The sequence below is a fragment of the Camelus bactrianus genome, chromosome 1, assembly GCF_048773025.1.
Source record: "Camelus bactrianus isolate YW-2024 breed Bactrian camel chromosome 1, ASM4877302v1, whole genome shotgun sequence".
Classification (NCBI taxonomy): domain Eukaryota; kingdom Metazoa; phylum Chordata; class Mammalia; order Artiodactyla; family Camelidae; genus Camelus; species Camelus bactrianus.
In genome coordinates this window covers 97,864,382-97,891,720 of record NC_133539.1, presented here as the reverse complement: position 1 = coordinate 97,891,720, position 27,339 = coordinate 97,864,382, and the positions used below count along the sequence as shown (strand labels likewise).

Genomic DNA, 27,339 nt, shown 5'->3' with positions numbered 1-27,339 from the left:
TTGGCTACATAAAACCACAAGATACCTGTTAACAATTACTACACAACACCATCCCATTGAAATCATCCCATTTTCAAATTATTGATTAGGGGTTTACTCCATGTCATATCACCATTTTTGAATTTGAGATTTTGTTTTTAAAAGGTAGATGACTTCTTCCTCTACTTTTCTTTTCTGCCACTTCCCTCCACACTCTCCCTCTATCCTCACCCCAACCTCCAAGCTCCCAGCATAAACAAAGACCCATTATACACGAAACCACATAGTAAAGAAAGCAAAAATAAGTGGCCTCAAAATATTGACTTACCCATTGAGGAAAGGATCTGAGCTATTATTTGTGATGGATCTCATGTCTGGGGTCATGGCGGGGGTGTTGACAGCAGCCTGAACTGTGGCCAGGGTCTCTGCTTCCATGGGCAGCTGTCTGCAGAGGGCAGCTTCCTACAGAAACAGGACAGTCACAGGGAGAAGCAAGAGTCATTTACTCATTGCCACAAGGACAGGAGCAAAGGATGCTTCGCACAAAAACTTTTCACCAAACATACAAGCACTCTATGTTTATTTCCCATAAGCCGAAATCATTAGTGTTCTTTCTTTGAAGAAAGTCTTACAGGCATAAGTCACTTTCTCACATTCACAAAGTTAACCAGAAGCTCATGTGGTATTTGCCCTCAAAGCATTTACGTAGTGACTGTCCAACCCATCCAATTGTTTAAATACCCAAATCATATAAAGGTCTCTCAAGACACTTTCTCAGAGACAAGGCTATTTTATCCCAGGTGTTCAGACCAAATCTAAATCAATCAAAGCAACTGGTCTTCTCCAACTAGCAGGTGCATTCTGGTCTCTGCCACTTACAGGGCAGTAACACTGTGGGATTACAGAGTTCATTTCAGGCTTGCATAAAATCACATCTGGCAGTCTTATATCAATAGCCAGGACAGCAAAACAACTAGTTAAAAAGTTTCTTAGTCAATCAGTTTTTCTATTTGACTAATTATTTCCCTGACTAAAATGGCTGAAGGTTGGGGAACCACTCAGTTCCAATCTGAATCCCACTGACGATTACCTATTTGATAGCATATGGATTTCATTAGCAAAAATTAAAACATGAACTTTCTTTTTTTTTAAGCTAGCATTACTCTGCCAAGGAGAGTCAATCCAAAAGTTTACGAATTTGACTGCAATTACTTTCTCTAGCTAGAACCTCCAGGGAGTCGCTCCCATTTTGACAAACATAACCAGACACCAAATTCCTTTCCAATTTGCTGCTGTTTCCAGAGAATAATACTTTTGTATATTTGTACTTGCGTCCAAAACCAAAGTTAGGACCTTCCCGTATTTACGCCTATCAGTTTCCCACTACCCAGGCTGAAGTCATTTGTCTCACTGTCCCTCAAACCCCAAAACCCTGGCTACCATGGCAAACAGACTATTCAGGCCATCTAAGTTACAGGGTCTGTGTTACACTTCTTCCAGTCCCAACATGCTATGATTTTATAGAGTAACTGCTGTCTAGACAAGTCTAGTGAAGTCATCGGCTATAAAAACTCTCGGTTACTAGAGTTCATTATACTGTTACTAGGAGTTACGGTAGCACGAGTCTTGTAAACCATGGGAGAGATGATTGATAAGAAACTGTATTGTTAACTTTTACTGAAATAAATCCCCTGTCCAGAAAGGGCTCCTCGTTCACTCCAGCTCATCCAGATGGCAAATAATCAAATACTTAATGAACAAATTTTATTCAGTAATCTATAAAAAGCAAACCAAAAAATGGAGATTTTTTAAAAAGGGAATTTGAGTCCATAATCCCAATCTTGGAAGTACCTTCTGAATAAATCTAGAAACACTGAGTTATTTTCTTATAATTGTTTTTATGTGATAGGCAGTGCACATTTGAAAACTTATAGTCCAAGCAAAGCTTACCGGGAGGCCTCAGACAGAAGAATAACAGGGGCTGGACCTGATGGGAGGGGCATAGAGCCACCAACCCCTCAAACATACACACACACGCAAACCAGTCTGAAAGCAGCTAGTCAATGATACAGTTTCTGGTCCTTTATAAACTGCAAATTCAAAGGTCTTTTGGACAATCACCTTCATTATCCAAAAAAATCAACTTTAATTAGAATATTCCAATTCTCCAACCATTCTGAAGATATGAGGAGGTTATCCCTAAACTGATGCCCCTTTAAACATACGAGCTGAAGAGATTCCTGCATTTCTTTATATCTGACATAATTCTTTTTAATTTTTTTGTTTATTAAAAAATTTATTTTGTGTGTGGGGAGAAGTAATTGCGTTTATTTATTTATTTTTAATGGAGCTACTGGGGATTGAACCCAGGACCTCGTGCATACTAAGCATGTGTTCTACCACTGAGCTATACACTCCCTCTAGGACATCTACTCTTCTAAATATGCTGCTAGGAGGATAAAAAAACATCTAGCCAAACACTGAAAGAATACTGGTTGAATTTGCAACTCCAGGTGGTCTGAATTTAAATATAAGAATCATTTCTGGAACTTCATTAGATTTTTAAAAAATTACATAACATATGAATTATCTGTCATCTGTAATGACATATAAAAATAAAATGTTAAATTGTAAGAAAAATATCAGAAACTAGATACAAAATCTATAGTTCTAAATTTTTATTTAAATTACTCCTGGAATATTTCAAATAGATACTGTATGCCTTTTTAAAAGAACACTTGTATGTGGCTAAGCATGTAAGCGAAATTCAGAAGCACTATTTATAATAACCAAAGCTGAAATAACCTAAACTATAATGGGGAAATGTCTCACGGTGTCATTTCACATCTCTTTCCTCTATTTTATTTTATTTTTTTAATTGAAGTATAATCAGTTACAATGTGACAATTTCTGGTGTACAGCACGATGTCCCAGTCTCATAAACACACACACACACATATTAGTTTTCATATTCTTTTTCATTAAAGGTTATTACAAGATATTGAATAGTTCCCTGCTCTATACAGAAGAAATTTGGTTTTTTGCCTATTTTTATATATAGTAGTTAATATTTGCAAATCTCGAACTCCCAAATTTATTCCTTACAACCACCCTTCCCTCGTAACCATAAGATTGTTTACTATGTCTGCGAGTCTGTTTCTGTTTTGTAGATGAATTCATTAGTGCCTTCTTTTTCTTTATTTAGATTCCTGTTCCCTCTGTTTTAAATGAAAGATAACTGTAGCTCCATTCCTCAGCATCGATGTGGTTTCCCTCCGTTCTTTGAGGACGTGACCCCCACGTCATTGCGAGGCAATGCTATGTTCAGCCTGTAGGGGGCTCACAGTATCTTTTTGACTTTCAAACAAATGAGAGAGAATACAGAAAGGGTGTTGACTATACCTGAAACTAACTTTGAAATATAAATTAGTCCAGTCTGAATTAGAAAGTTATTCGAGGGGGCAATGCTTTCTCCGAAATGATTCTAAGATTATTCTTGGGTGGCCCCAGCTCTAGACCCACCTGTTCCCTAGCCCACCTGGATGGTGGCCCACAAAGCCTGCCTGTCCACGTCTCCTCCGTTGTCTCCCTCACTCCTCCCCACTGCTCCTCCCACTTCCAGCATCTGCTCCAACTGTTTCCTCTGCTTGGAACACACTCCTAAGATCTTCCCAGATCTTCACTCCCTCACTGATGTCTGTCTCCTATAGATGCCATCTCTTTAGACATTATGTTAAATGTTCTTCATAGCAACTTATTATTTAGTGTCTTTCTCATTAGAATGTAAGGTCCATGAGGAAAGGGATCTTATTTGTCATGGTCATTCCTATATCCCCACTGTGTACAACCACACAGGTATATAGTAGGTACTTATAAATATCTGCCCAATGAAACAATGAAAAATGTTACCAGAATTCAAATGGAAAAACCATTTTAAATTATAATTAATAATAAGAGAAAAAATTAGCTAAGAACATTCATTTCTTATCTTCAACCACAAATATGAGTAAAGTAACAGTCTTCTGTCTACATCCATCTACCCAGGCTCAAACTTCATCCTAATTTAATGATCCCACTGCACTTTTTTTCCTGCTCCCGGCACGGAAGACAAGCAGGAGGTCAGAGTGATCAGAAGCAGGGATTCCAGGGCCAAAGGCTTGATCTGAACCTTGGCCATCCCCTAGCTGGCTACTTAACCTCTCTGTTCCTCGTCTATAAGGTGGGAATAATAACAGCGTCTCCCCAACAGGGCGGCTGCAGTGATAATATGAGGTAATACGTATATGATGCTGAGAACGGTGCTGGCACAGAGATCTTTTAATAAATGCCAACTAAGTATTATGATTATTATCATCTCATGTATTCCAATCCCAGGAAACAAAAGCAAAAACAAAAATAAACAACCAGTCTTAAAAGTCACCCTATCACGTGGACCTGATCCACTTTGAGTAGTCTGACACTTCTTCCTGGTCAGCCTTCACCTTGGAAGGATTAAACCTAAGGTGAAATCCACCATGAATCAGCAAAGCTAAGAAAAAAAAATTTTTTTAAATCAAGGAGAGATCTGTAAACCTTTTTGTATAACATAAAATTAATTTTTAATATAAATGGATAATGGTGAAGTTTCATTTCACACAATTGTTTTTATAATATAACAGTCCCGTATTTAGGGTTTTTTTTAAAGTCTAGCCTTTTTGAATGAAAATATTTTCCTATTTCTGTTCATAAATTGGAGAAGAAAAGTGGTATGAAATTCAAGGTTTGGAAATAAAAGGACTAACCTCGCTCACATGTCCCCATCCAAACAGTGGAGGATTTTAATTTTTTTTTTAAAAAAAGCAAAATTGAGGTGTAAAATTAAGCCTCAGACTCAGTATGATTTTGGCTGCTACATGACATCTGCCCTTGCAGGGCAGAAATAAAGGCAAACACCTGACTTTAGTTTGACCAAGATGCAGCAGTCAGGACTGATGGAACTAAGACAGCTGAAGCAAAGACAGAAGATGGGGGCACTGGACTAAGTAAACTGACATGGAAACGGGGACAGCTGAACAAGGCTGGTGGAAGACATGACTCAGGCCTCCAACTCTGAGCTGGCGGCGCAGCTGCCCTAACCCTGTGCTCCCTCCCCGCCCCTCCACCCCTCCCCCCCCCCCCCCCCCCCCCCGCAGCCCTCGTCCAGCAGGATAATGAATGCTAAGCTGGAGGCACACCGAGCTCCTTGGTCTCTCACTCCCACCTCTGCTCCAGGTCAGCAAATCTGTTCACAGACGCCTTCCTCGTGTCCCTTCCCCCGCCCCCACCCTGTCCTCCCAAACAAGTTACCTCTTCATCAAGCCGAATCTCCCCCCCACCTCAGAAGTTCTGTTACACCACCTCTTCCAGAATGCCTTCCCTGACAACTATAACCACAGCAAACCACTACCTTCTCCTCCCCCAGCCCTGAAGTCCAAAATAAACGTGTCCAGCTGGGGTCTGAAACTCCACGTCTCACAGTACACTCCTCATCTGGCCCCAAAGCAGCTCTTCCTGCTAACCTCAAGCTTTCTCCTAACACCATCACCAGTCCTCCCAACTCCAAATCTGAGTCAACTGTCTCCCTCAGCTTCCCCAACAATTCATTCATTTGCACCTGTATTTATTTTTTTAAATACTATGGAGGCTACCAGGTGCCAGGTGTGGTTCTCGGCAGCAGGGATACAGCAATGAACAGCACAGACAGTACCCTGCCTCAGCGAGGATTCCAGAGGGGGAGACAGACTGTAACAAAAAACGATGGAGAAAGGCCAAGCCTTGTGTGGCCCATCTCTCTGATCTCTACATTCTCCAAGACTCTTTCCCAACTCAAATAGTCAGCACTGCTTCTCTAGATCTTCCAACTGACCCGCCTGACTCCAGTCAATCTCCAAGTGCAAGGCTGCACCCCAGATCTCTGTTCTACACTTTGTCATAATCTTTACAAAAAGTGACCAGTGGAGAAGCATCAGGATGGGGAGAGGCCAGGATGTCATGTCCAACAAAGAAGCAAGGGAACTGTTTAAAAGAGACGTGAGGGGCACACCGTGGCTCTCAAACTATTAATGGACTGTCATATGGAAGAAGGAAGATTCCTTCTATCCCAGACTGGAGGCAGATATGATGGAAGACTTTGTAGTTAGTAGCCCGTTCAGTGGTAGAACGGGGTGCATCTCAAATCTCTGGGCTACTGGCCTCTGGAATTTTCAAGGAGTTGTTGAGGCTTAAATGCGCCTGGACATGGCTAGGGGTTGGCACAGGATAAAAAGTGTTCTTGGAATCAGAATGATGGAAGCTCAAATCCCAGCTCAGCGACTCCCTAGCTGTAACATCTTGGACTAAATTGTTAACCTTTCTTGACAGTTGTGTTCATCATCTGAAAAAAAAAATGGCTTCTAAGATTCATCTTGCTGAGCTGTTACACATAGATTAAAAAGCATATTTATTAAGAACCTGGCACAATGAGGCAGTCAGGACAATGAGCCACTCAATAATAGTGTTAAATGTTTTAGGAGGCATAGATATTAGCTAATTCTTGAATATCTCTGACTACCTGTACAGCACTGTCCTAAATGCTTTAACATACTATTCGTTTCATCCTCATCATCCTCATGACAATCCAAATGTCCCCACTTTATAGATGAGGACACTGAGGCACAGAGAGGTTAGGCAACTTTCCCAGGACCTGGCCCCAGAATGTTCTCACAGCCACCACACAGTGGCAGAGAGAGGAAAGCCAAGGGTTGAGGTTGGTCAAATTTCCGGCCTTTTCACCCACTGACTGTGGGACTTGGGCAAGATATTTCATTTCTCTGAGCTTGTTTTCCCAGCTGTAAAATGGAAATACCAACTCCTCTCCTTCAGGCAAGTTAGAGGAGTTAATGAAACAGCCCGTTTAACTGTCCTGATCCCACGTTCCCTCTCAAAATCGGGAAAGAGATTGAACGGGACGTATTCTCTGATCCTTTTCAATGTATATGGGTGGAGCTAGTGTCCTGGGAACTCGCAAGCACATCCAGCCAAGTTATAAGTTCAGATTTTAAAGGCCAGTTGCAGAAAGATCAGGAAATCTGCCCCTGGTAACCCTACCCCAACACTCCTCCACCACAACTTTTTTTTTCTATATATCCAAGCTGGGGGCGGAAAGACTGTTGCAAAATAAAGCCCTGAGAATCTCTTTCAGAGTTTGTGGTCTTCCAACTAGCTCCCCGGAACGAGTAATTATATGTGGGTTAAAAAGCGCCCTCTCCTAGGGGATGGGGAGGGGTGGTGTGTAAAATAGCTGGAGGGGCGAGGGCTGTGAAAGATAAATGCTGATTTGTAAGCGGAAGGTGTCCCTGGACTCGAACTTCAAACCCCCTTTCCTTCCAGCTCCCCACTGGCCTGCAGCCTGCCTGTGGAATAAATCAACAGAGGAGGTGAGAAAGTAAACAGCACTTGAAAGTATCCTGCCGCCCTGTCTGTCCTGGGCTGGGGGAGTGCCTCCCGCCAGCCACTCTGACCCTCTGGGAATGTACGTCAAGGAGGAACGAATGACAATAACCTCTTCTGAGGGTGCTCTGCTTGATTTAAGTGTGTGTGGCCAGGGATTCTACAAAAATGGAAGACTAGATTGTTTTAATTATAAAGGGTGGGGTGAGTAGAAACAAATGAAAAAAATAAAGACAATATTTTGAAATCCTAACATTAAAATAGTTATTCTGGTGCAGAGAAGTTGCTCCCTCTGCCAAAACCCCGAGGGACTTCAGAAGCAGGATGCGGAATTATTTACCTTCTTTATAGGAAAAACAAAATATTCTAATGTAAATTTCTTAAGTCTGTGCCAAGGGATTCTAGAAATTCACTGTCACATTTCCTGGTGCCTTCCTCTTGGAAATACCGCATCACACAGGCTCAGCTGCCAGACTGGCACTACAGTCCAAACTCTGACACTTTGGGGAAGACATCTGTTGAGTCCATAATTATTATTCATGGTCTGTTTGATGCTCTTTTTAATTCAGGATGCATATAACAATCTTGTGTTATTCCAAAATTTATGTAATCCTTTAAAATCATATTAAGGAAAATATTATAGTTTAGATACTCTTCTCTTCATTTAAGAAAATGTGTCCAATTTATAACATCTTTCAAAAGGGTCCTTTTAGAGGGTGGAGGTATAACTCAGTGGTAGAGTATGTGGTTAGCATGAGCAAGGTCCTGGGTTCAATCTCCAGTACCTCCATTAAAAAAAATTTTTTTTTAAGTTTTAAAAAGATCCTTTTAAAGAGACTTGAGTTGGCTTTTTTTTTTTTTTTTTTTTAAGAAAATGGCTTATCTCTGGAACTTGTAGGCAAATAAAATGCTTACAGCAGTTAGAATGAGAGCCCCATGAGGGTAGGGACCAAGCCTGTTTGTTCACTGCTGTGTATTTAGTGCTGGGAGCATACTGAACAAATGAAATGAATGAAAGTAACTAGTCAGGCTGCTCCAGAGGGAGTCACATCCTGGGTGGACAACACGACCTGTGATGTTTCCGGTCAGCCCGAAACCTAATTCTCTGAAATGCTTTTCCAAAAGTAAATTATAGCCCCATGTGCTGAAGGAAAGACTTATGAAACAGCCACTATTTATGCTGTGATATGACACTTTTTAACCTCTCTAAATAGCTATTCTTCACTTGACAAGAAACAGACCTCAGAGCCTCCCTGGACCAGCGCTGCCCACAGCCAGGCGTGTCCCTCCCCAGGGCCCTCGCTCAGGAATGGCTGTGAGAGGCCGGCCAGCTGGCCAGCCAGACCCGGCAGTGGCCGTCAAGCCTAACAGAGCTCTGTGAGGCCTGCCAAAAGAATCCCGGGGCCTCCCGCCCAAACCCTCTCCCCTGTCCCTGTTGCCCCGGCAACCAGAGGCCAGGCTTAGTCAGCATTTTTGTTTGACAAGTTGCTTTCTCTTGTCCACCGAGCCCCAATTAAAGGAAGGATGGGGCTAAAAGCGGTGCTGAGTTTGCCTGGGAATAATCATGATTTCTCAACAATGCAGAGAAAACGCAGGCTTGTCCACTTAAAACACCCAGGCTCTGGGGGCTGACAAAAAATCCTTGAGGTTAAAATCTTTCTTTGGGCAGAACGTACCCCACCCCCAGCTTTATATTTAAATGAATAATACAGTGAAATACTCTCCTCAGATAAAGCCAAGAGTCTGTTTTCCTGTCAAAGAATTGACCTTTCCAATGGGTAAATAGGGACTGAGAAGCCTTAACCAGTTACTAAAATTTTCCATTTCATTGGGTAAAGCTGTAAACATGCCCTTTATGATACTGAGCAAATATTGTGCTGATTTTTAAGCTGTAACAGCAGAATATTCTATAATCCTGTGGGCATGTGTGGCTCATGGTATTTTAAAGTATGTGCCCAGCCGTGTAATGGAAAGGACTCCAGGCAGCTTAGAAGCGATACATCCAAACTCACAGCACAACTTTCACGGCTGATGCAGAGTAAATAAATGGCTTCTCAATGTATTAAAAAAGAGAGAGAGATAACAAACAGTAGTATAATATACTACCAACTTTGGTTTAAAAAAAAAAACAAAATACACACAGATGCATACAAAGACTGGAAAGAAATCACCAACATTTTCACAGCTGCTCTCTTTAGGTAAGATGAGTGATGATTACGTCCTTTTGCATTTTTTGATTATTTTAAACATTTTCTATGATGAATGTGTGTGATAATTTTATTATTTTTACTTACCTACAGTCAAATTCACTCTTTGTGAAATTGTACAGTTCTGAGTTTTGGCAAATACAAAATGCATTTGTGAAACAGCCACCCCAATCAAGACTCAAAATTGTGCCATTGCCCCCTAAAATTCCCTGGTGCCCCCCTTTGTAGGCAGTCCCACCCCCACTCATCTGTTCTCTGTCTCTATAGTTTTGCCTTTTCCAGAAGGGCATACAAATGGAATCATACATTATGAAGTCTTTTTGAGTCTGGATTCTCTCAGTTAGCAAAATGCTTTCTTTTATCTCAAGCAGAAAAAATAAATGAATAAATTATATTTTTAAAAGTTAAGAGAGGTGGCTATAGTTCAATGGTAGAGCATATGCTTAGCACCTATGAGGTTCAATCCCCAGCACCTCCATTAAGAAAAATAAAAATAAATTTAAAAAAATAATACTATCTATAAAAAAAGTTAAGAACTTTTCTGCTTTAACTTTACAAACTGAATTCTAATTTTTTTTTCTTTAACATGAAGATGCCAGGAAGGAGGTTTTCAGCTGTGACCTGCTTTCTTTTCTACGGTCAGTATTCCTTAGATAAACCTGAAACTGCTTCACAGTCTTTTGGGAAGTTTAGCAAAAATTAAACTCTCATTATCAGGGACAGTGGAAAATGTCTTTCACGACAATGTGCTCCCCAGAACGCCTGTGGTAGCTGTTGAAAGCAGGCAAAGCGCCACTTTCCTAACAAGGCTACGTGCTGCAGGCCTGGCTGGGATCCCCTTGCTCGGGGCACCCCTGCCCTTGGAGCACCGGCCACATCTGAGGTAGTACGGCAATTATCGGCTACAAGTAGTTCAACTCTGTTGCTACAGCAGCTGATGGTCAACTGTAGCAACCATTTTTAACCAAACTCTCCTACTTCAGAGGAGATACCAAACCTCACTGGCCCTTTGTTTCTGATTCTCTACCTTTTCAACAGCTTGTTGGCCTCAGGGGCCACTGGAAAGTAGGAAGCACCTGATGCTCATTTGCATAGAACTCTGGGCTCGGGTGCATCTGGTCTCCACTCCAGAGATGGCAGCTGCTGGGACACGATGAAGTCAGGAATGGTTTGAATTTATCCTTCTGACCACTAATTTGGACTCAGTTTAATTATTTTTGTCCCCTCTGCTAACGTGTAAGTTATCTGAAAGCAGCCATGCCCCAGTTTTCTTTTTATTACTTCCCACGACATAAATATTTGGTACAGAAACAAATGAGGAGATAAAGGAAGGAATGAAAAAAAATAATTTTGCATCGTAAAATAATGGAAGTTCCCTTCAGATCTGTAATCAGACCTTCCTCAAGTCCGTTTTGTTAACATCTGAGTTAATGAGTTAACATCTGAGCCCTTGGCATCGTGAGGCAGATGTCAGATCGTGCAACAAGGACTGAGGAGTTGTTTTCTCCACAGCACGACATCCAGCATCATCAGACCACATGCCCAGAGGAATAACGGCATGGATGCAGAAAGGAGGAGGAGGAGAAATAAAACCAAATACTTACATAGCGTATAACTTATAAGGAGCTTTCACATTTACCACATATCTAAGAGTGATAAAAGTATCCAGAGTGGTGACGATTTCCCAAGAATTAGGGAATAAATTCATCTACCTGTTAAATTTTACCAACCTCCCTTCCTGCTACAGAGATGGAGCATAGGAAGGGGCCTCTCTCCCAGAAGTTCTCCCTTGAGAGGGAGGTCAGGGCAGGGACTCTGAGAGGACAGGCTGCACAGTTGGGGCCCTCCTGCAAACTAGAGGAAGGCCAGGGTGATGGCAAATTGTCCAGAGAGCAAAGGATATTCAGGCAGTGGCTGGCCATCCGGAACAGGGAGCAGGACAGAAAGAACAAATGGGATGGAGAGTCTTCAGACCTCATCAGAGCCACCATGGCCTCCATCCCTACACATTCATTCCTACCAGGTGCTGAAAGGTGAGCCAAATACCAGGTTTACTTCCAGTCCATTTCCCTACCCCTTCCCTGGCTTAAGTGCAAATCTTGAGGCTTAAGTGCAAATCACTAAAAGAAAGAAGTTTAAAAAAAAAACCAAAAGAAGAAAAAACACTAAGGTGACACACATAATCCACACCTGAACAATTAGACATCTTGGCAAATGCCCCAGAACACTGTCATCAAACACTCCAACCCCACTTATTGTACGGCCCTAAAAAACATCTCTGACCCTGAGCAGCAAGCTGCTTCTGGAAGAGGGGGGAGGGGAAGGGGGGGCTCTTCCATGATTAAAAGAAAGTCTCTTCAGACAAAGGTACTCCTGTACCTTTCCTGTACTCTGTAATAAAAATTAAAAGACATTAGAGCCATTCATCCCATCTCCTTCTCCTCCTCTAACTACACATGAACACACACACACACACACACACACACACACACACACACACACAGTCAAAGCTGAGCTGTGTGAGCCCCTGTGAACAAACCTGAGCAACATTTCTCCTCAAGATTCTATACAGTGGAATTGATGCTATGATGCAGCAAAATGCTCCAAGTTCCACAGCCGCTAGGGATTGGCATTTATGGAACTTGGTTGGTATTTCTGTAATATGAACCATCAATACTAATATTCTGGTTCAAAGGCACCTACGGTCAGAATAAAGGAAACAATTTGGGGCCCTTTTCTCCACCCCTTTTCAGAAATACTTTCTGTGGGAAAGAAGGAGGTGGGGCAGGAGAAAGAGAAACACAGAAAGAGGCAGAACTGAGAAACAAGTCATTTTTTTGCAGAATAGTTATAGCTGTGTGGAAAAAAAACTCATTTACGTTCATTTAGATATAAAACTAAGAGAAAACTTATAAATGCTACTGTAATACTGTCTAATTTACTCTATATTATAAGATAGATAAATTTTTCCAAACAGAATTATTATCCAAAGACAGAAAACAAAAATACAATTACTTCCTGCTAAGAAACAGGATACCATATATCTAAAAACAGTATAAACAGCTGTTACCCTGAAATAACCATGAAAGTTCAGACATAAATCCTTAGGGTAAAAAGCACAACAATGGTTGTATTACAAAGTTGTATTCCTCAAATTTAGAGGATAGTTCAACAGAACAACAAAGCACAGTTTACACTCATTTCCTTCATTTTCAAAGACTATGTCTAAGGAATTCTTTTAATTCATCGTGTTTTTTAACTTCACATGTATAGATACTTTGTATCTCAGAATTTATTTGATGAAAAATACATTATTTACCCATGGCACTCAATGCGTATTTTTGAAAGTGTCAGACATAACTAAAAGAAAAAACAGTGTTTATCCTAATTCCCCCAGCCCCCTGCAAGAAAGCGTTAAGTACTTATTTCCTTAAACTAGCAAAAGGAAGCTACCCATGTATCCTGCTTCAGTGTGAGTTACAAAGCAAAGTCTGAAGAATTAGAACAATAAACTGAAGGCTTCCTCCCCAAAAATGTAGCCAGCAAAATTAATGAGACCTGAAAACATGTGCTACGTTGGTATAGCAACACAGAAGAGAATTCTGCTCTTGCAAAGACCAAACCTTTGAAGCAAGGAGAAAATTGTGGGTTCCTTCAGGGATTCTCTTTGATTCAATTTTTGAAAATGTGGCCTGGAGCCTGACCCACAGAGGACACACATTCTGTTGACTGACTGATGGAATGAATAAATGAATGAGTGGAACATGGCACCAAGGTGCCTGACCAAAGCCAGGCCGTTTTGCAGACCACTTTAACAGAGTCCATTTGCAGAAATTTTCCTTTCTCATTCTCCTCCAGTTTTCTCTAACTTTTTTCATGTTCCATGGCGGATCAAGGATGGCTGCAGATCCTTAGTCATTTCTTCCCTGGAACATCCCCTCTGCTATCTGCTCTACGGGGGGTGGGGGATGGGGGCAAGCAGTGGTATGGGGGTGGCTCTGTGACAAAGAACACAGAAGAAGTGACTCTGTGGCAGTTTCCAGAGCCAGGCCCTAAGACACTGACAGCTTCCAATTCCTGTCCCTTAGAGTATTCTCGTGGGGAGACCCCAGCTGCTATGCAGTCCGTCCCACTGAGCTGAGATTGCCATGCTAGAGCTGCCGTGGACAAATGCTCCAGGTTTCAGTCCCAGCCAAGCCCAGTCTTCTAGAAATCCTTGTCATGGTGCCACACACTTGAGTAAACACATCTTGGAGCCTCTGGGCCAGCCCACCCACCAGCTGAACACCACTAAGTGACCTCAGTCAATACCACATACAGCAGAAGAACAGTCCAGCTGAGCCCTGCCTCAATTCCTGACGGCAAAACTGCATGCTATGATCAAATGACTGTTGTTTTAAGTCACCAAGGTCTGGGGTAATGTATTACAAAGTAATAAATAATTGTAATGTATTCTTCCTCTCCTCCTAATGACGAGCAGAGACAGCCAAAGGCAGCCATGCTGACACAGCTAGGCCTTGTACTCATGAGTCTGGCTCTCAACACAGAAGCAGATGCTAAAAGAAACTAGATCCTGCTCGTGAAGTGTGGGACAGGACTTTGGGCCTTTAGTGCTTCTAGACAAAGATTTACTCTGATGGCAAGTAGCTACCTACCCACTAGCCTTGCACCGAAGGCCACGAAGCCGCCACCAGATACCACTGAAGGCCATACCTGCCTCATGAGCTCCTCTTGGCGCATTCGAATCCTCTCTCTCTCCATCTGGATCCTCTGAAGTCGAAGTTTCTGCTGCTGCTGCTGCTGGGTGGTCAGTGCGTTGGGCAGACTCATGAGCCCGGCTGGTGGGTTCTGAGCAGGGTGGTTCTGCTGGCTCAGGGAACTGGGTGCCATCTGCTGCTGGTGCTGGTGATTCATCACTGCGGGAGGGAAGAAAACGGGGAGATTACGGACCAGGGACCACGGCACCTTATCAAAAAGAGATCGTCAGAATGCTCTGTGCTTTAGAGTATAGATTCCTGAGATTCCTTCTCAAGTACTTTCCTGTTAATCATTACTGTTTAAGTAATTATTACCTTAATTCAATTCATGCCGATCTTGACTCATCCAGTCTCAGCTTTTACACCTTGTTAAAAATTTTATTTCACACCTTCCCTGTGTCTAGAGTACATGTTGAACCTTTCATAGAACATAGTGGTCAAAAGTAAATTCCACAACATAAGAGATCATATCACCAGGACATCTGAGTGTATGTGTAATTCTTCAGACAACTTGGATGTTTATGGCAGAGCCAAAGAGGGCAGGTGATCATTGGTAAGTGGTGGGTATAAAATAACACCTAGGATGGACGAGTGAATTGAGACAACACATAAAACACAGCACTTAGATCAGGGACGTACACAAAAGCAGGACCCCATCAAAGCTGTGTTAAAAAAGGGTGCCCCCAAGAATTTATTTATAGTGATATGTGAGTAAATAGACAATCATTTAGTGAGAGTAATTACTGAGAAAGAAATTATATTAAATGCTAACCATATTTGTAATTGGATAAAGCCACTAGAAGCATTTTAAACTTTTTATGGATATTCTATATTTCTGAATTTCCCAACATTTAAAATTTTAGCATGCAGTCGTACCTCACTTTAGAAAAAAAAGTTTAAATCCTTTAATGTAGTTTATAATTGACATTTCCACAAAATATGCATCTTAAAAAGTGCTGGTTTTTCTCAAAACAGTTTACCAGTTAAACTTGCTTAACTTCTCGCTGGGTATTATCTTATAATACAGAAAACCATGATTTATCAGTCTATTGGCTCTTAGCTTAAGGCCCAGGGCAACAATGTGTAATTTTATACACTTACTTCATTTCTGAGCAAGAAACTCTCAATTTTTGCCATGTTTGGTATCACTACCTTTAAAAGGTAAAATTATTAGCATATTTTACTTAAAGTTCAAAGTTAAATACTTTAGATCTTCAGTTTGTTATGGACATTATGTGGAAACATGTTATAACTAAATTTTCTTAAACAAATTATTTTTTTATTGTTGTTGGGGGTAGAGGGCATTAGGTCTATTGATTTATTTATTATTAGGTTTTGTTTTGTTTTGTTTAATGGAGGCACTGGAGATTGAACCCAGGACGTCGTGCACGCTAAGCATGTGCTCTACCACTGAGCTGTACCCTCCCCCCCCAAAAAATTTTAAAGTAGCCTAATCAACTATGAATTAAGTGAATGTGTAGAACCCCCCCCCCCAACACACACACACACTCAAAAGACAGTACCAACATGGAAGATTTTCTGTAGAAGAATTGGTTTCCTTAAGGAAGAATTAATTCCATGACAGGAGCATGCTCTGGATGGGAGTAGAGGTGGGGTAAAAATATTCCTTTTTAGAATGTATTTATAACTCCCTCAAATCTTTATTGCCTCCCCACTGTGTGCCAGGCACTGGGCCTGTAGTTGGATAAATAGCTCCTGCCCTCATAGGAACCAACAGGCTTTCAGAAGGAAGGTGTGAAGGAATGAGTGGGTTTCTTCACTTGGCTGTGGAACACGAGAATGTCAGGCTTTGTCAGGATTCTTGGAGAGTTTTTATCATGTGAAGCCCAGGGAGGTGAGGTTAGAAACATGTGGAACCAGGGCCAAAGCTGAAGCACCTGGCAGGCCGCCCACCTGTCCTTTGAACTGTCCTTGGCCGCCCTCTGCCCCGCCTGACCCTGAAAGACAGGTACATTTGCAGAAGCTGAGAGCAGCCCTCTCTGCACAGTTAGCCTTCGGTCAAGCACAAGGAATTGCCACTCGAACAGCCGGCCCTCAAAACAGGGCCCTGGCCCAACGGTTGCACAGGAGACAATCAGGAAGGGTGCAAGGAGGGTTTAGACAGGTTGACAACTCAGCTCAATAACAGGCTAGTCAAGGAGAAAGTAAGATCCTGGAGTTTTCTGTCCAGTTTGGGCTTCCCTTCCTGAGTCAGGCCCACCTCTAAGAACTCTCATCTCCCAGCATCAGCCCTGGCGCTCGGGGCAGCTCAGTAAAGGAATGAAACCAGCTGGGCATTCCTTATGTTCTCAGTTTGAGAGAAGGAAAAAAGCAGTCATGACGGATGCCAAAATAATAACGTAAGTATTTCATTTCCACAGCTTGTTAGAGCATAATTACAAGCTCTGCTGAAGGCCTGGGTGGGAGGTCAGGGACTGCGCACACGCTGTGTCACATGGAAAAAGTTCTCTTAAATACAGATCCAAGTAAGACAAAGTCCAGATATCCAGGAGGGTTTAGTTCAGAAGACCTCTTTCAGGCCACGAGAAGGAAGCTTAGATGGATGAATCGTGATTATTTCCAGACACAGTTGTTTCCGAACCTTCTGAAAAGTATGCTCCTATTTTTCTGATGTAACTACTATAGACTAAACCAAACCAAACCAAACCCAACAACCACCACCACCACCAACAAACCCAGTTGTATCCATGAGACAAATGTGTAAATTGAGTATTTCCAATACCAGAAATCCCCAGGTTACGAAAAAGAGACTTGGATGTTGATTATTTCTGTTAACATTTCAGAGGTTATTAACTCTGTTAATTTTTATAACTCAGATACTTTGAAAAGTATTAAAATTGACTCAGGTCTGGAACTTACTGACATGAAAAATTAATTGGATGGGGACCGTCTTCCATGCCTTGGGAAAACAGCCCTGTCTGTTTGCTCACAGGGGCTCTGTTGGCTCAATTCCACCCATCATCCAGATACCGCTCGGCACATTTTATAGAGGTCTGCATCCTTATCAGGGAGAGCTTCAGACTCGGAGAAGATCTCTTCCGAAACCACACCCTTGCTGGTTTTTACACCACCAGCAGCCCTTAAGGAGACCGTCCATAGCAGGGAATGGGGAACATGCTGCTTTCTTCCACTTAATTTAGATTTGACCATTGAGACTAAACTCAGACTAACCATCTCCCACTATTAACTGTAGAGACTGGAAAAGAGTAGGACTCAGACAATGGCTTTGTTTTCAAAGTAAAGCACACACACCAACAGAGACGTCTGTATGGGAATATTCACCGCAGTGTTGTCTATAACAACAAAAGACAGAAAACAGCATGCACCAATCAGAGATCATGGTTCCTTCATTCAGAGGAATTTTGCGTAACTATTCCAAAGAATGAAGAAGCCCTGTAGGTGCTTGTATGGAACAACCACTAAGAAACAACGTTCGGAAAGGGGGAAAAAAATCCAAGGAACAGAAGTGTCTGTCTTAGCATGCTACTATTTGTAATTGGAAAAGCTGAGGTGGGGGTTGCGGGGTGGGGGGTACACATTATTATACATACACATATACAACAAATCTCTCTAGAAAAGTACACAAGGAACTTCTAACAGTGGGTGCCTCTGAAGAGGAAACGGGGTGTCAGGGGTGGGAGGAGATCTTTTCCTTTTCCTCTTCTGGACTGTTTGAAGTTTTTCTGTCAGCATTTGTTATTGATGTAAAACATAAAAATATAAAAGGAAAACATAAAACGAAAACATGGCCATGTAGGCATCAAACTCAGTATTTTCTTGGTGAAGTGAAAAGAATTAACTCCAAAATTATTTGAAAAACAACGAATAAGGCCTAGAATATAGTGAAGATTGTTAAAGTTCAGAGCCTACCTGGTGTAACTCCTCCTCCTTGTGGAGGTGAGGAACCGACACCCAGACCAACAGTGAATTTGGTCGGGGGCATAAAGAGGTCCAGAGCCTAGAAGCCCCGTGTCCTGACTCACTCCAGGTGCCCGTGACCACACCTGCCGCTCTGCCTCCTCTAGCTGTTTTATCTCAAACTGTCATCAGCCCTTCTATAGGGTGAGTCTCATGAACTTCACTGATGGTTGAAGTTCTGCAAAATCACTGCTTTTGTCGCTACTCAGAGATAAAGGGGCAGAGGAGGCCGGAGACAGAGAGAAACAGAGAGGAGGTCCTCAGGAGAGCACAAGGAGGGAACACATCTCAACTTGCAAAAAACAGAAAACTCCTCGGGATAATAATCCAGAACATTTTAGGGAGAGAATAGTTCAGTTAAAAAAAAAAAAAAAGGCAGAGTATCTCAAATGCAGTATCCAGACCAAACTAGTTAAGGGCAGACAGCCATTAAATGTCTCAGAAAGGCTAAAGACCTCGTCAGTTCTTGACTTTCGCCAGTCCCCACAGAAAGGAATAACCCAAACAGAAGATTTCTTCATTGAAGCAGGAATGCATCAAAACTAAGGCAGAGACTTCTCTTTTTTTTTTCCTTCCAAGAGAGTCAGAATTTACATTTAAATCCATGTTTATCTTTTTCATTGTTTTCTTCTCCTTTCCTTTTTCTTTTTCTTTTTTCCCCCTTCTTCAATCATTGGCTTTCTCTTCTGTGTTTGGAAATCAGCATACCCACGCTCTGTGGATGTGTGACCAGAAATGTTTCCCTGCTATTATTCAATATTAAGAAGACACCAAGAAAGACCAACTCCACAGCGTCTGAGATACGAACACTCTTTTGATTTAATGATGGTGTCCTTGGTGAAGTTAACAGTCAACCTGGGAATGGGGTGTGGCAGAGGCGGTGACTACCCATAACCCTGTGGTTAATGCTGCCCGGACACTGAGGCTCCCTCTGACCTGTTCCAGCAACACACTCAGTCACATAAGCCCCACAGGTAGGCTCAGGGCCAGGAAGGTCCCTGGACTCGGTTCTCAGCCCGCACATCATTTGTTGTATAAGAAGCAGATGTGGAAAAGGTAGAGACTTCACTCCTGAACTTTTGCCTTTTGCAGCACCAGAAACAGAGAGCGACAGCTCCTAGACAAAGTGCTTTGGCAGCTTCCCCGAGCCAGGAGCGGCAGACGAGGAGGGAGGCCAGGGAATCAGGCTGCTCAGCGGGCCTCCTGGAATGTTTGACAAACGTCTTTCTGGCCTCGGAGAGGTTCAGTGGCTTTATTTTCTGTGTCCTGGGCTTGCTTCCTTCGTTTCTAAAATAGACTTTGGTTACACACACACACACGCACACACACACAATATGCCAAGTGAAGAAAACAAAACCCTAAGATTAAGCTTAACTACAAAACCCGTCTCGGGCCTGCATGGGGCTGGCTCTGAGCAGATTATGGAAAGGACAACCAGCGTGCCAATGGCTCGAAGCCACACCTAAGCCCTAGAAAGACACAGAAATTAGTTATTCCTTTCAAATCCTTCTCCCCGATGCACACGTGAGTCTGGAAAGGCCAAAGAGGAATACCTGTTGCTAGTGACGCACTTCTTGTCTTATTCTCAGCCTCCTTTCTCCTCTTGACAACAAACTTCTCTGCTGAGGGATCTCTATGCCTGGCTGTTTGAGTTGAACTTTACAAAATATGCGGTTTTCTCAGCATGTCAGAGGCACAATTCCATGCGATGAGTGAGGCAGGCCTCCCCAAGCACGCCATGACCCCTTCCACCACCAGGACCCCTCCCCCAACCGTGCTTCTCCTCTGCCAATAAAGGAGAAAGCTTCACGTGCTACTGACTATGATTCATTAGTTTAAGCAACATAACATCCATGAGTCCACACTCATACAAACAAATGGTTGAATAAAAAATAAATGGCAGGAGAAGAGACAGATCTGTACAGATAAATTCCAAATAATTTAACGTAGATACACTGTCCTCAAGGGGAGGGAGGAAATCCCCACTCCTGAAGCGTGGATGGTACATAGTGTCTCCTCCCACAGAGAAGAGCACTGGATGGGGCGGCGGGGAGGAGCTTCACAGGGGAGGAATCTCGTACACCAGCCCAGTGATCAAAGTCAGCATCAACAGGGGTAAGTCACCGTGGAGATGACACAAATGGCTCTTCACCTCTGTGATCTTCCTCCCTAAGACCCATCATCCCAGTCAGAGAAGAACATCAGACAAATTCCAGTAGAAGGGAATCCTACAAAATTCCTCAGCCTCCAAACTATCAAGGGCATCAAACACAAGGAGCGTCTCAGAAACCACCACAGCCAAGAAGAGCTTAAGGAGACATGACAAGTAGAGGTACTGAGGTCTTCTGCAGGGCACCCTGGAACAGAAAAGGACATTAGGTGAAACACTAAGGAAATCGGGATCAAGCGTGGGTGAGTGTTATTAATAATGTATCGATATGGGTTCATTTATGATAATGGGTATAGCACACAGTGTAAGGTGTTAATACAACAAGACGTTTGGTAAATGGGGACTCAATTCAATTTTTCTGTAAATCTAAAACAGTTCAAAAAATATATGTACATGTATATGTGGGTGTGTAATGTGTGTATATGTGCCGTGTGTGTGTGTGTGTAGCAATAAATACCAAGAAGTGTGCTGGGCACTGTCTCTTCAATACTCACTATTAATTAGTTTTTATAGGGTATATAAAAATGAATAAATGTTATACAGTATATAAAAATGGATAAATATTCAAAAGAAAACAGTCTAGGTGTGTTCCATGGAAGCAAATAGATATTAAGCTAAAATTTAAAAATATTGTAATAGCTGCTTCTGGTGTTCCATGGTCCATTAAGATTGGGAAATATTGAGTTAAACAAAGTTAAAAGAATTTATTTTATTGCACGATTTCCCAGAGCCTTTAATATACTAACAGACAGTGAGACTCTCCAAGAGGGAGATATAAAATGCAGCCCTTCTCAAACTTGGAAGACTAGTATTCTCCTGAGGAAGAAATACTAGGAAATGCTGGTCCATTGCATCTCAGCAGATGTCTTGGCAGTATTCAATTATGAATCGAATTGAAAATGAATTAACATTTAAAAAGCTCCTATTATGTGCTAAGCTCTTAAAAGTCAACTAAGTAGCTATGCAGGACATGGAGTCAGAGAAGGAAACAGGCAGCCTGTGGATGCTGAAGTGGTTTCATGTGCCTAGAATTACTCACTGCTGTTCAAGACGTAAAGTAACAGAAGAACACACCAAAACAAAACATAGGGAAAGCAAGAGTCATAAAAGACTGCCAGGATATCTGCTGAAATTCTCCATAAGCACATGGTGATTTAACAGGAAAATTTCAAAGATGTTTAACTTGTATATCAGTTTTCACAGGTGATAAGCAGAATCTTGTCAATTCAGTTCTATGTATTAAAAATAACCTCTGTTTTAGTTTAGCTTGTTTTTTTTTTTCTTTACCAGCTTCTATGATAAAACAACATTAAGTGTTCCAAAGAATCCATCTAGCATCATCGCCTGAGAGGAAGACCTTTGAAGAGGCTGATTTGTTTTGAAAATCTGGTTGCAGTTTGCTCAAAATAGGGGAAAATGCAACATTCGAAGACACACCTTGGGTAATACACTTGATCTGGTGTGTGGGAAACTTCTTCCCCCCAGGTGGAACAGGTATTTAACTCAGTTTGATGTCTGGACTAATACATTTATATAAATTTCATCAGAAACACCTTCTAGAGACCTAAGCACCCATGAGGGCAACACAAGTGCCCCCGCATCACAGACGGATACAGCTGGAGGCTTACTGACCAGTCCGTTCTCTGTCTCCTCTCCACAAATGCTGAAAGAGGTCCATCACAGAGGGTGGCCAACTGTCCTGGTTTAACTCAGAGGTTTCCTGGGACACGGGACTTTCAGGGCTAGATCTGGGAGAGACCCGGGCAAACGGGGTGGCTGATCACCCTAAGCCTGTGACCGTCCACATCCCCAGACCTAACTCATGGCAGCAGAACCCATGTTTCCTATTTCCACCCTAATGAGTTCCCTTACAAAGAGAACCAGAGCCAGTATTAAATAACCTCTGATAATCAGAACCACAGCCAGGCTGTCCAGATGAGCTCTCAGCATGCCTGTCCTCCAGGGGTGATAACTAGTTATAACCAGGGGTGATAACTAGAACTGCTGGTTCTTTTGCACCCATACTACTTGATAATTGGAGAAGGAATATTACTCCTGCACTTACGCTGTAACTTTTTAAGGAAATCAAGCACTATTTATGACATTGCATTGCATCATTCGTAAACATGCACTTGGTTTAGTTTGCAACCCAGATTCTGGGTGGAGCCATACACACTGAACAGAAGCTCTTTTAAGAAACACCGAACTGTTCTCTTCCTGTGATCTGAACTCTCACCTTCCTGAAGGCTGGATGTGTGCTCTTTATAAATAAGACCTGAGAAGGAGCCAAGTCTCCCCCAGCCCTTCGGATCCAACCCCAACGATATGGATCTTCCTTCTAAACATAGAACAAGAACAAAAATTATTTAGCGCATTTCAAATCTGATTTGACTTGCTGATACACATAGTAGACACAAAATACATTCTCCCTGAGCTAAGCTTCAGGGTTTATGGGTCAAAAATTGGTAGTAAAATATCATTTTAATATATAAGATCATCATCATAGACTTTCTTTTTTAAGAAGCAAAATAAAGAAGAAAAATCAGAACGAAATGGAAATCCCTCATCTCCCAACACACAGACAACTCTCTTCCTCTTCAGGATGCATTTTAATCATTACTCCCATAATCTTACACGTGAATATTTAATGAATACTTGATTTTTGCTGCTGTGTTCTCTTTACTTCCAGAGCATATTCCCTGTTCAAGACCCCTGCATCCTTCTGTTTTATTGTCAGTGGTTTACACACCCCACCACCCTCATCACAGCTGCGGCTGTGTATTTACCCTACTATGAAGCATCACTATAGAAGTTCAGGCTGGAAGGGGCTTAGTCCATTTCGACCAGGGTTCTCCAGCAGCAGGATCTTTCACCAGAGCCTGATATGTGGCATGAAACAGAGACAACCCACAAGTGCGGGGAGGGGTCATTCACAGCACCCTGGGGCCTGTGCTGGTGTCCATGGGTCACTGAGCACAGAGGGCAGCCCCTTCGACTGTCTTCTCTCAATTCTCTCGGTCTGGCTTTCATTCTGCTTTCCCTACAGGCGTTTCCCAACTCTTGTGTCAAAATATTGAACAAAGTTTTAAAATATGTGGAACAGAAACAGCTCTTGGAGACTGGATACTAACTAAAGCTTAGCTTCTGCTCACAAACCCCTGAAACCCTGGCGTGGGGCCTTGGGACACAATTTAAAACCAATGACTTAGGCCAATTCACTCATTTTTGAGATGAAGAAACTTGGAAGGTTCAGTGACTCAGCACAAATCACAAGCATAGACTGGGACAAACCCAGGAAGCCCAGGGAATGTGCTGGATGCACGGCTGGCCGGCGTCGGCTGTGCTGACCACTAATCCCGGCTCTCCCTGTCCTGCAGTCGAAAAATATTTACCGAGTTAAATCTGGTGACAAGGATGAGAAGTGTTTCCTTTTCCCTATTTCATGAATAACGTAGACTAATCTCATTATTTCCTTCTAAAATAATCTCATTATTTCTTTGTTCCTTATAAAATATTTTCCTTATAAAATCAACGCAAATCACATGTTACGATGACACCCTATATTGTGTGATCTGGTTTTAGAGAAAATGGTGTAGGGCTTTCTTCTTCAGTCCTTCAAAAAAAAAAAAAAAAAAAAAACAACTTTGAAGCGTTATTTTCCATAATTCAGGAAGGTTTACACGAAAACAGGTCCCACCATTGGGCATTACTAGCCCTTCTGGCCACAGCGGCTTTGGGGACATAATGATATGCAACGGAGTGGAGCCAAAACATACAGGTGTGAATCATTTCTGACATCTGTGTGGCCCCAGCCCCATGAAGCTTCAAAAATATTTCAGCATCAAGAGTGTCTGGGTGTAGCTGCGGGTCTTTTCCTCTGTTTATGGGCCGTACACGGCTTAACTCATGTGGACTGGCCAATGTGTCACACAGGTGTCTGCAGCCCTGTCTGATGGGAAACACATGTCTACAGAGGTAAGAAGGAAAACCCAGCCACCGACCAGCCTGGACCCCGTCACGATACAATGAAGGGGAAAAAAGGGCTGCAGACACGTCTCTCGCCCTTCTTGGGTCTCTCTCAGCTCCTGCCAACAATGAGCCGCTTGTTTCTCTTATTTCCCAGAAACAGTATTAGCCGTCCAACAAGGTCAGCAAAAAAAAAAAAAAAAAAAAAAAAAAAAGCAGCTTTTCACTGCAGGGTGCATTCAGTTCCAAAAATCTGTAAAGTATTAAACCAAGAAGTTGCACTGTCCCAACTTCACACTGAGCCCTTTATTTCAATTCTGGGTGAGAGTAATTATAAGGACACTTCTTGTCCGGCTCAGTTGATAAGGCACAGAGCTCTGGGGTCCGTGTGCTCCGGCCACACTTCCCTGGCTTCAGACCTTGAAATCACTTCCAGGTGCCCCTAAAACTTGACAAGTGAGCCTTAGGTTTTCCAGATGCTCCAGGCTCTTCTGGTTTTAGACTTGTAACCCCAGCTGCATTTATATCACAGGAAACCCTGAATGTTTTGCACCAGCAAATGATTTTCCTACTTGCTCTCCTGTCTGCCCAACAGTAATCTCATCAACAAACCAGGGTGCAAGCACCCAGGCAACCCTGATCTTCTAGGTAGAAAGATGGAAATGCCCGCAACACTGGTTTTTTATGTTTTCCTAGCAAATGCATTACCTACAACGTATATTTTATTGGCATTTAAAGGATTTAAACATCCATATTCACCATTTTAATATATCCAGAACACGCTAGAAAAAAAAGTCACATCTTTCTGGCATGTTCATTTCTTCCGGATCCTTGTGCTGTAAAGAAACCATATTTCCTTCATCTAAAGCAGCACCAAACTGTGCTGCTCAGATTCCAACTGATTTCTGGGATATCTCAAGATTTATCAAAAGTGGCCAGGCAGGAAGCACATCTATGAAGCCAGTGAATTTAGGCAAAAAATGACCCAACTCGGAAAAAAGAGGAAATTGGGTGCTTCGCTGTGCTGCTTCACAAAGTCATCTTTGTGTCTTTGAATTTATTAACTCCATGGCCTGGCCGCAGCAGCAAAAGCAAAACTCTTCTTGTTTTATTATCTTCAGACAATAGGTAGACTTTTATCCCAGCAGGAAATGGAAACTCTGATTCATGCATTTATTTTCATTAGTCAGGAGAGAGTTTATTGTAGCTTTTTATTGGTGAGCTTTCCTGAATGATTTTAAAACTACTCCAGGTTCACAGTGTGGCAACCCAAGCTCAAGACCAGAAAATGAGTCCACAGCTGTGTCCACAAGACGCGGGAAGACGTTGCCCGTGTGGGCCGCAAGCTCTTAATCTGTTTCCTTTTTGTTACATGCCATTTTAATAAACATTTTCATTATTTAAAGCGCTCATACAATGGACACTCCAAGAGACAGTCAGAGGACTTGAACGATTTATGAAAGAGAACCCGCATTTAGTAATCAAACGTGGAAGAATGATTAGCTTCACAAGGAATCACAGAAATACATTCAAGAGCCATTCTACAGCAATCAGATTAGCAGAGATAATACAGTAATCTAATGTGGGTGTTTTGCATCGGGACAGCGGTACTCAGTAAAAGAAGAATTTAACCAGGGGTGGCAGGGAATAATAAATCTGATGAAATTGTGTCAGATTTAGGAAATGTGTGCTTATATGCATTTAAAAATTTTTTTGTTTTTTCATTTTTTTATTTATTTTTTGGGGGAGGAGGAAGTAATTTATTTTTAAAATTTATATTTATTTGTCTGTTTATTTATTTTTAGAGAAAGTACTGGGGATGGAACCCAGGACCTCATGCATGCTAAGCATACACTCTGCCACTTGAGCTATACCCTCCGCATCGCTTTTATGCATTTTGAGGACTGTACCCCTGGATCTTATAGAATTTCTAGTGACCTCAAAAGGTTAATTACCTTTGAAATAAAAATGTATTAAAATACTCATAGTGGTGGTGTATGGATGGTGGGACTATAGATGATTTTCTTTTTTCCAGTGTTCTATGGTTCACTTAAATATTCACTCACTGAATACCTGCTAAGCCCCAAGCAGGTGCAAGGCACTGTTTCTAGGTACTAGAGATACAGATGAACAAGATGGAAAGGTCCTGGCCCTTCAGGAGATTACAGTCTAGTGGGGAGACAGACAACAGCAATTATATAGTGTAATTCTAGTGATAAGGGCTTGAACAAATGTGGAACTATTTTAGGCACAGAAGGAAGTCCTTTCTGAGGAGGTAATGTGTGACCTAAAAACATCTGAATGGATAAACAACGAGGACCCACTATATAGCCTAGGGAACTATATTCAATAACTTGTAATAACCCACAATGAAAAAGAATATATATATATATATAACTGAATCACTATGCTATATGTCTGAAAATAACAAAACCCTGTAAATCAACTATACTTCAATTCTAAAAATATATAAATAAAAGTAAATAAATAAAGACATCTGAATGAAGTGCAGAAATCAGAGTGGGGGACATTCTACGCTCAGGGACAGCAAGTGCAAAGGTCCTGAGGTGGGTAGGTGCCTGACCCATGGACTTGGAGTCCTTGAGCAAAACAGGGTGGCCCACATGGCTGATGGGCACAGGGTGAGGGGCAGGGATCAGGACATATGGGGCATCATGGCTGTGGTGAGCAGTGTAGTTGGCCTCTATTCCAAAGTGACAGAAATTCCCTTTGGGCTCAGAGTATTTCATACACTATGGTAAAATAAAAAATTCCAAAGGCATCCAGAGATGGAGAAGTTCTGGGGGTACACACTTCGGGACCCAGGTCTCTGGGCTGTTCTCTCAGCCCTGTGAGGTGGTTCAGAGTCATCTCT

The 27,339-nt window shown here is 42.1% G+C and overlaps 1 protein-coding gene across 2 annotated transcripts in view; it reads right to left on the bottom strand.

Annotated features, from left to right (window-relative positions):
* The window catches only part of WWTR1 (WW domain containing transcription regulator 1), a 124,825-nt gene that overhangs the window by 9,526 nt on the left and 87,960 nt on the right, over positions 1-27,339 (bottom strand). The window contains exons 4-6 of one of the 2 annotated variants that reach the window (XM_074369721.1): positions 22,735-22,836; positions 14,346-14,548; positions 308-441 (exon numbers count right to left, since the gene is read on the bottom strand). In XM_074369721.1, the coding sequence (XP_074225822.1) occupies positions 308-441; positions 14,346-14,548; positions 22,735-22,836 (439 nt within the window). The remainder of the gene's footprint in view (positions 1-307; positions 442-14,345; positions 14,549-22,734; positions 22,837-27,339) is intronic. The other variant, XM_010970398.3, reaches the window with a different exon arrangement.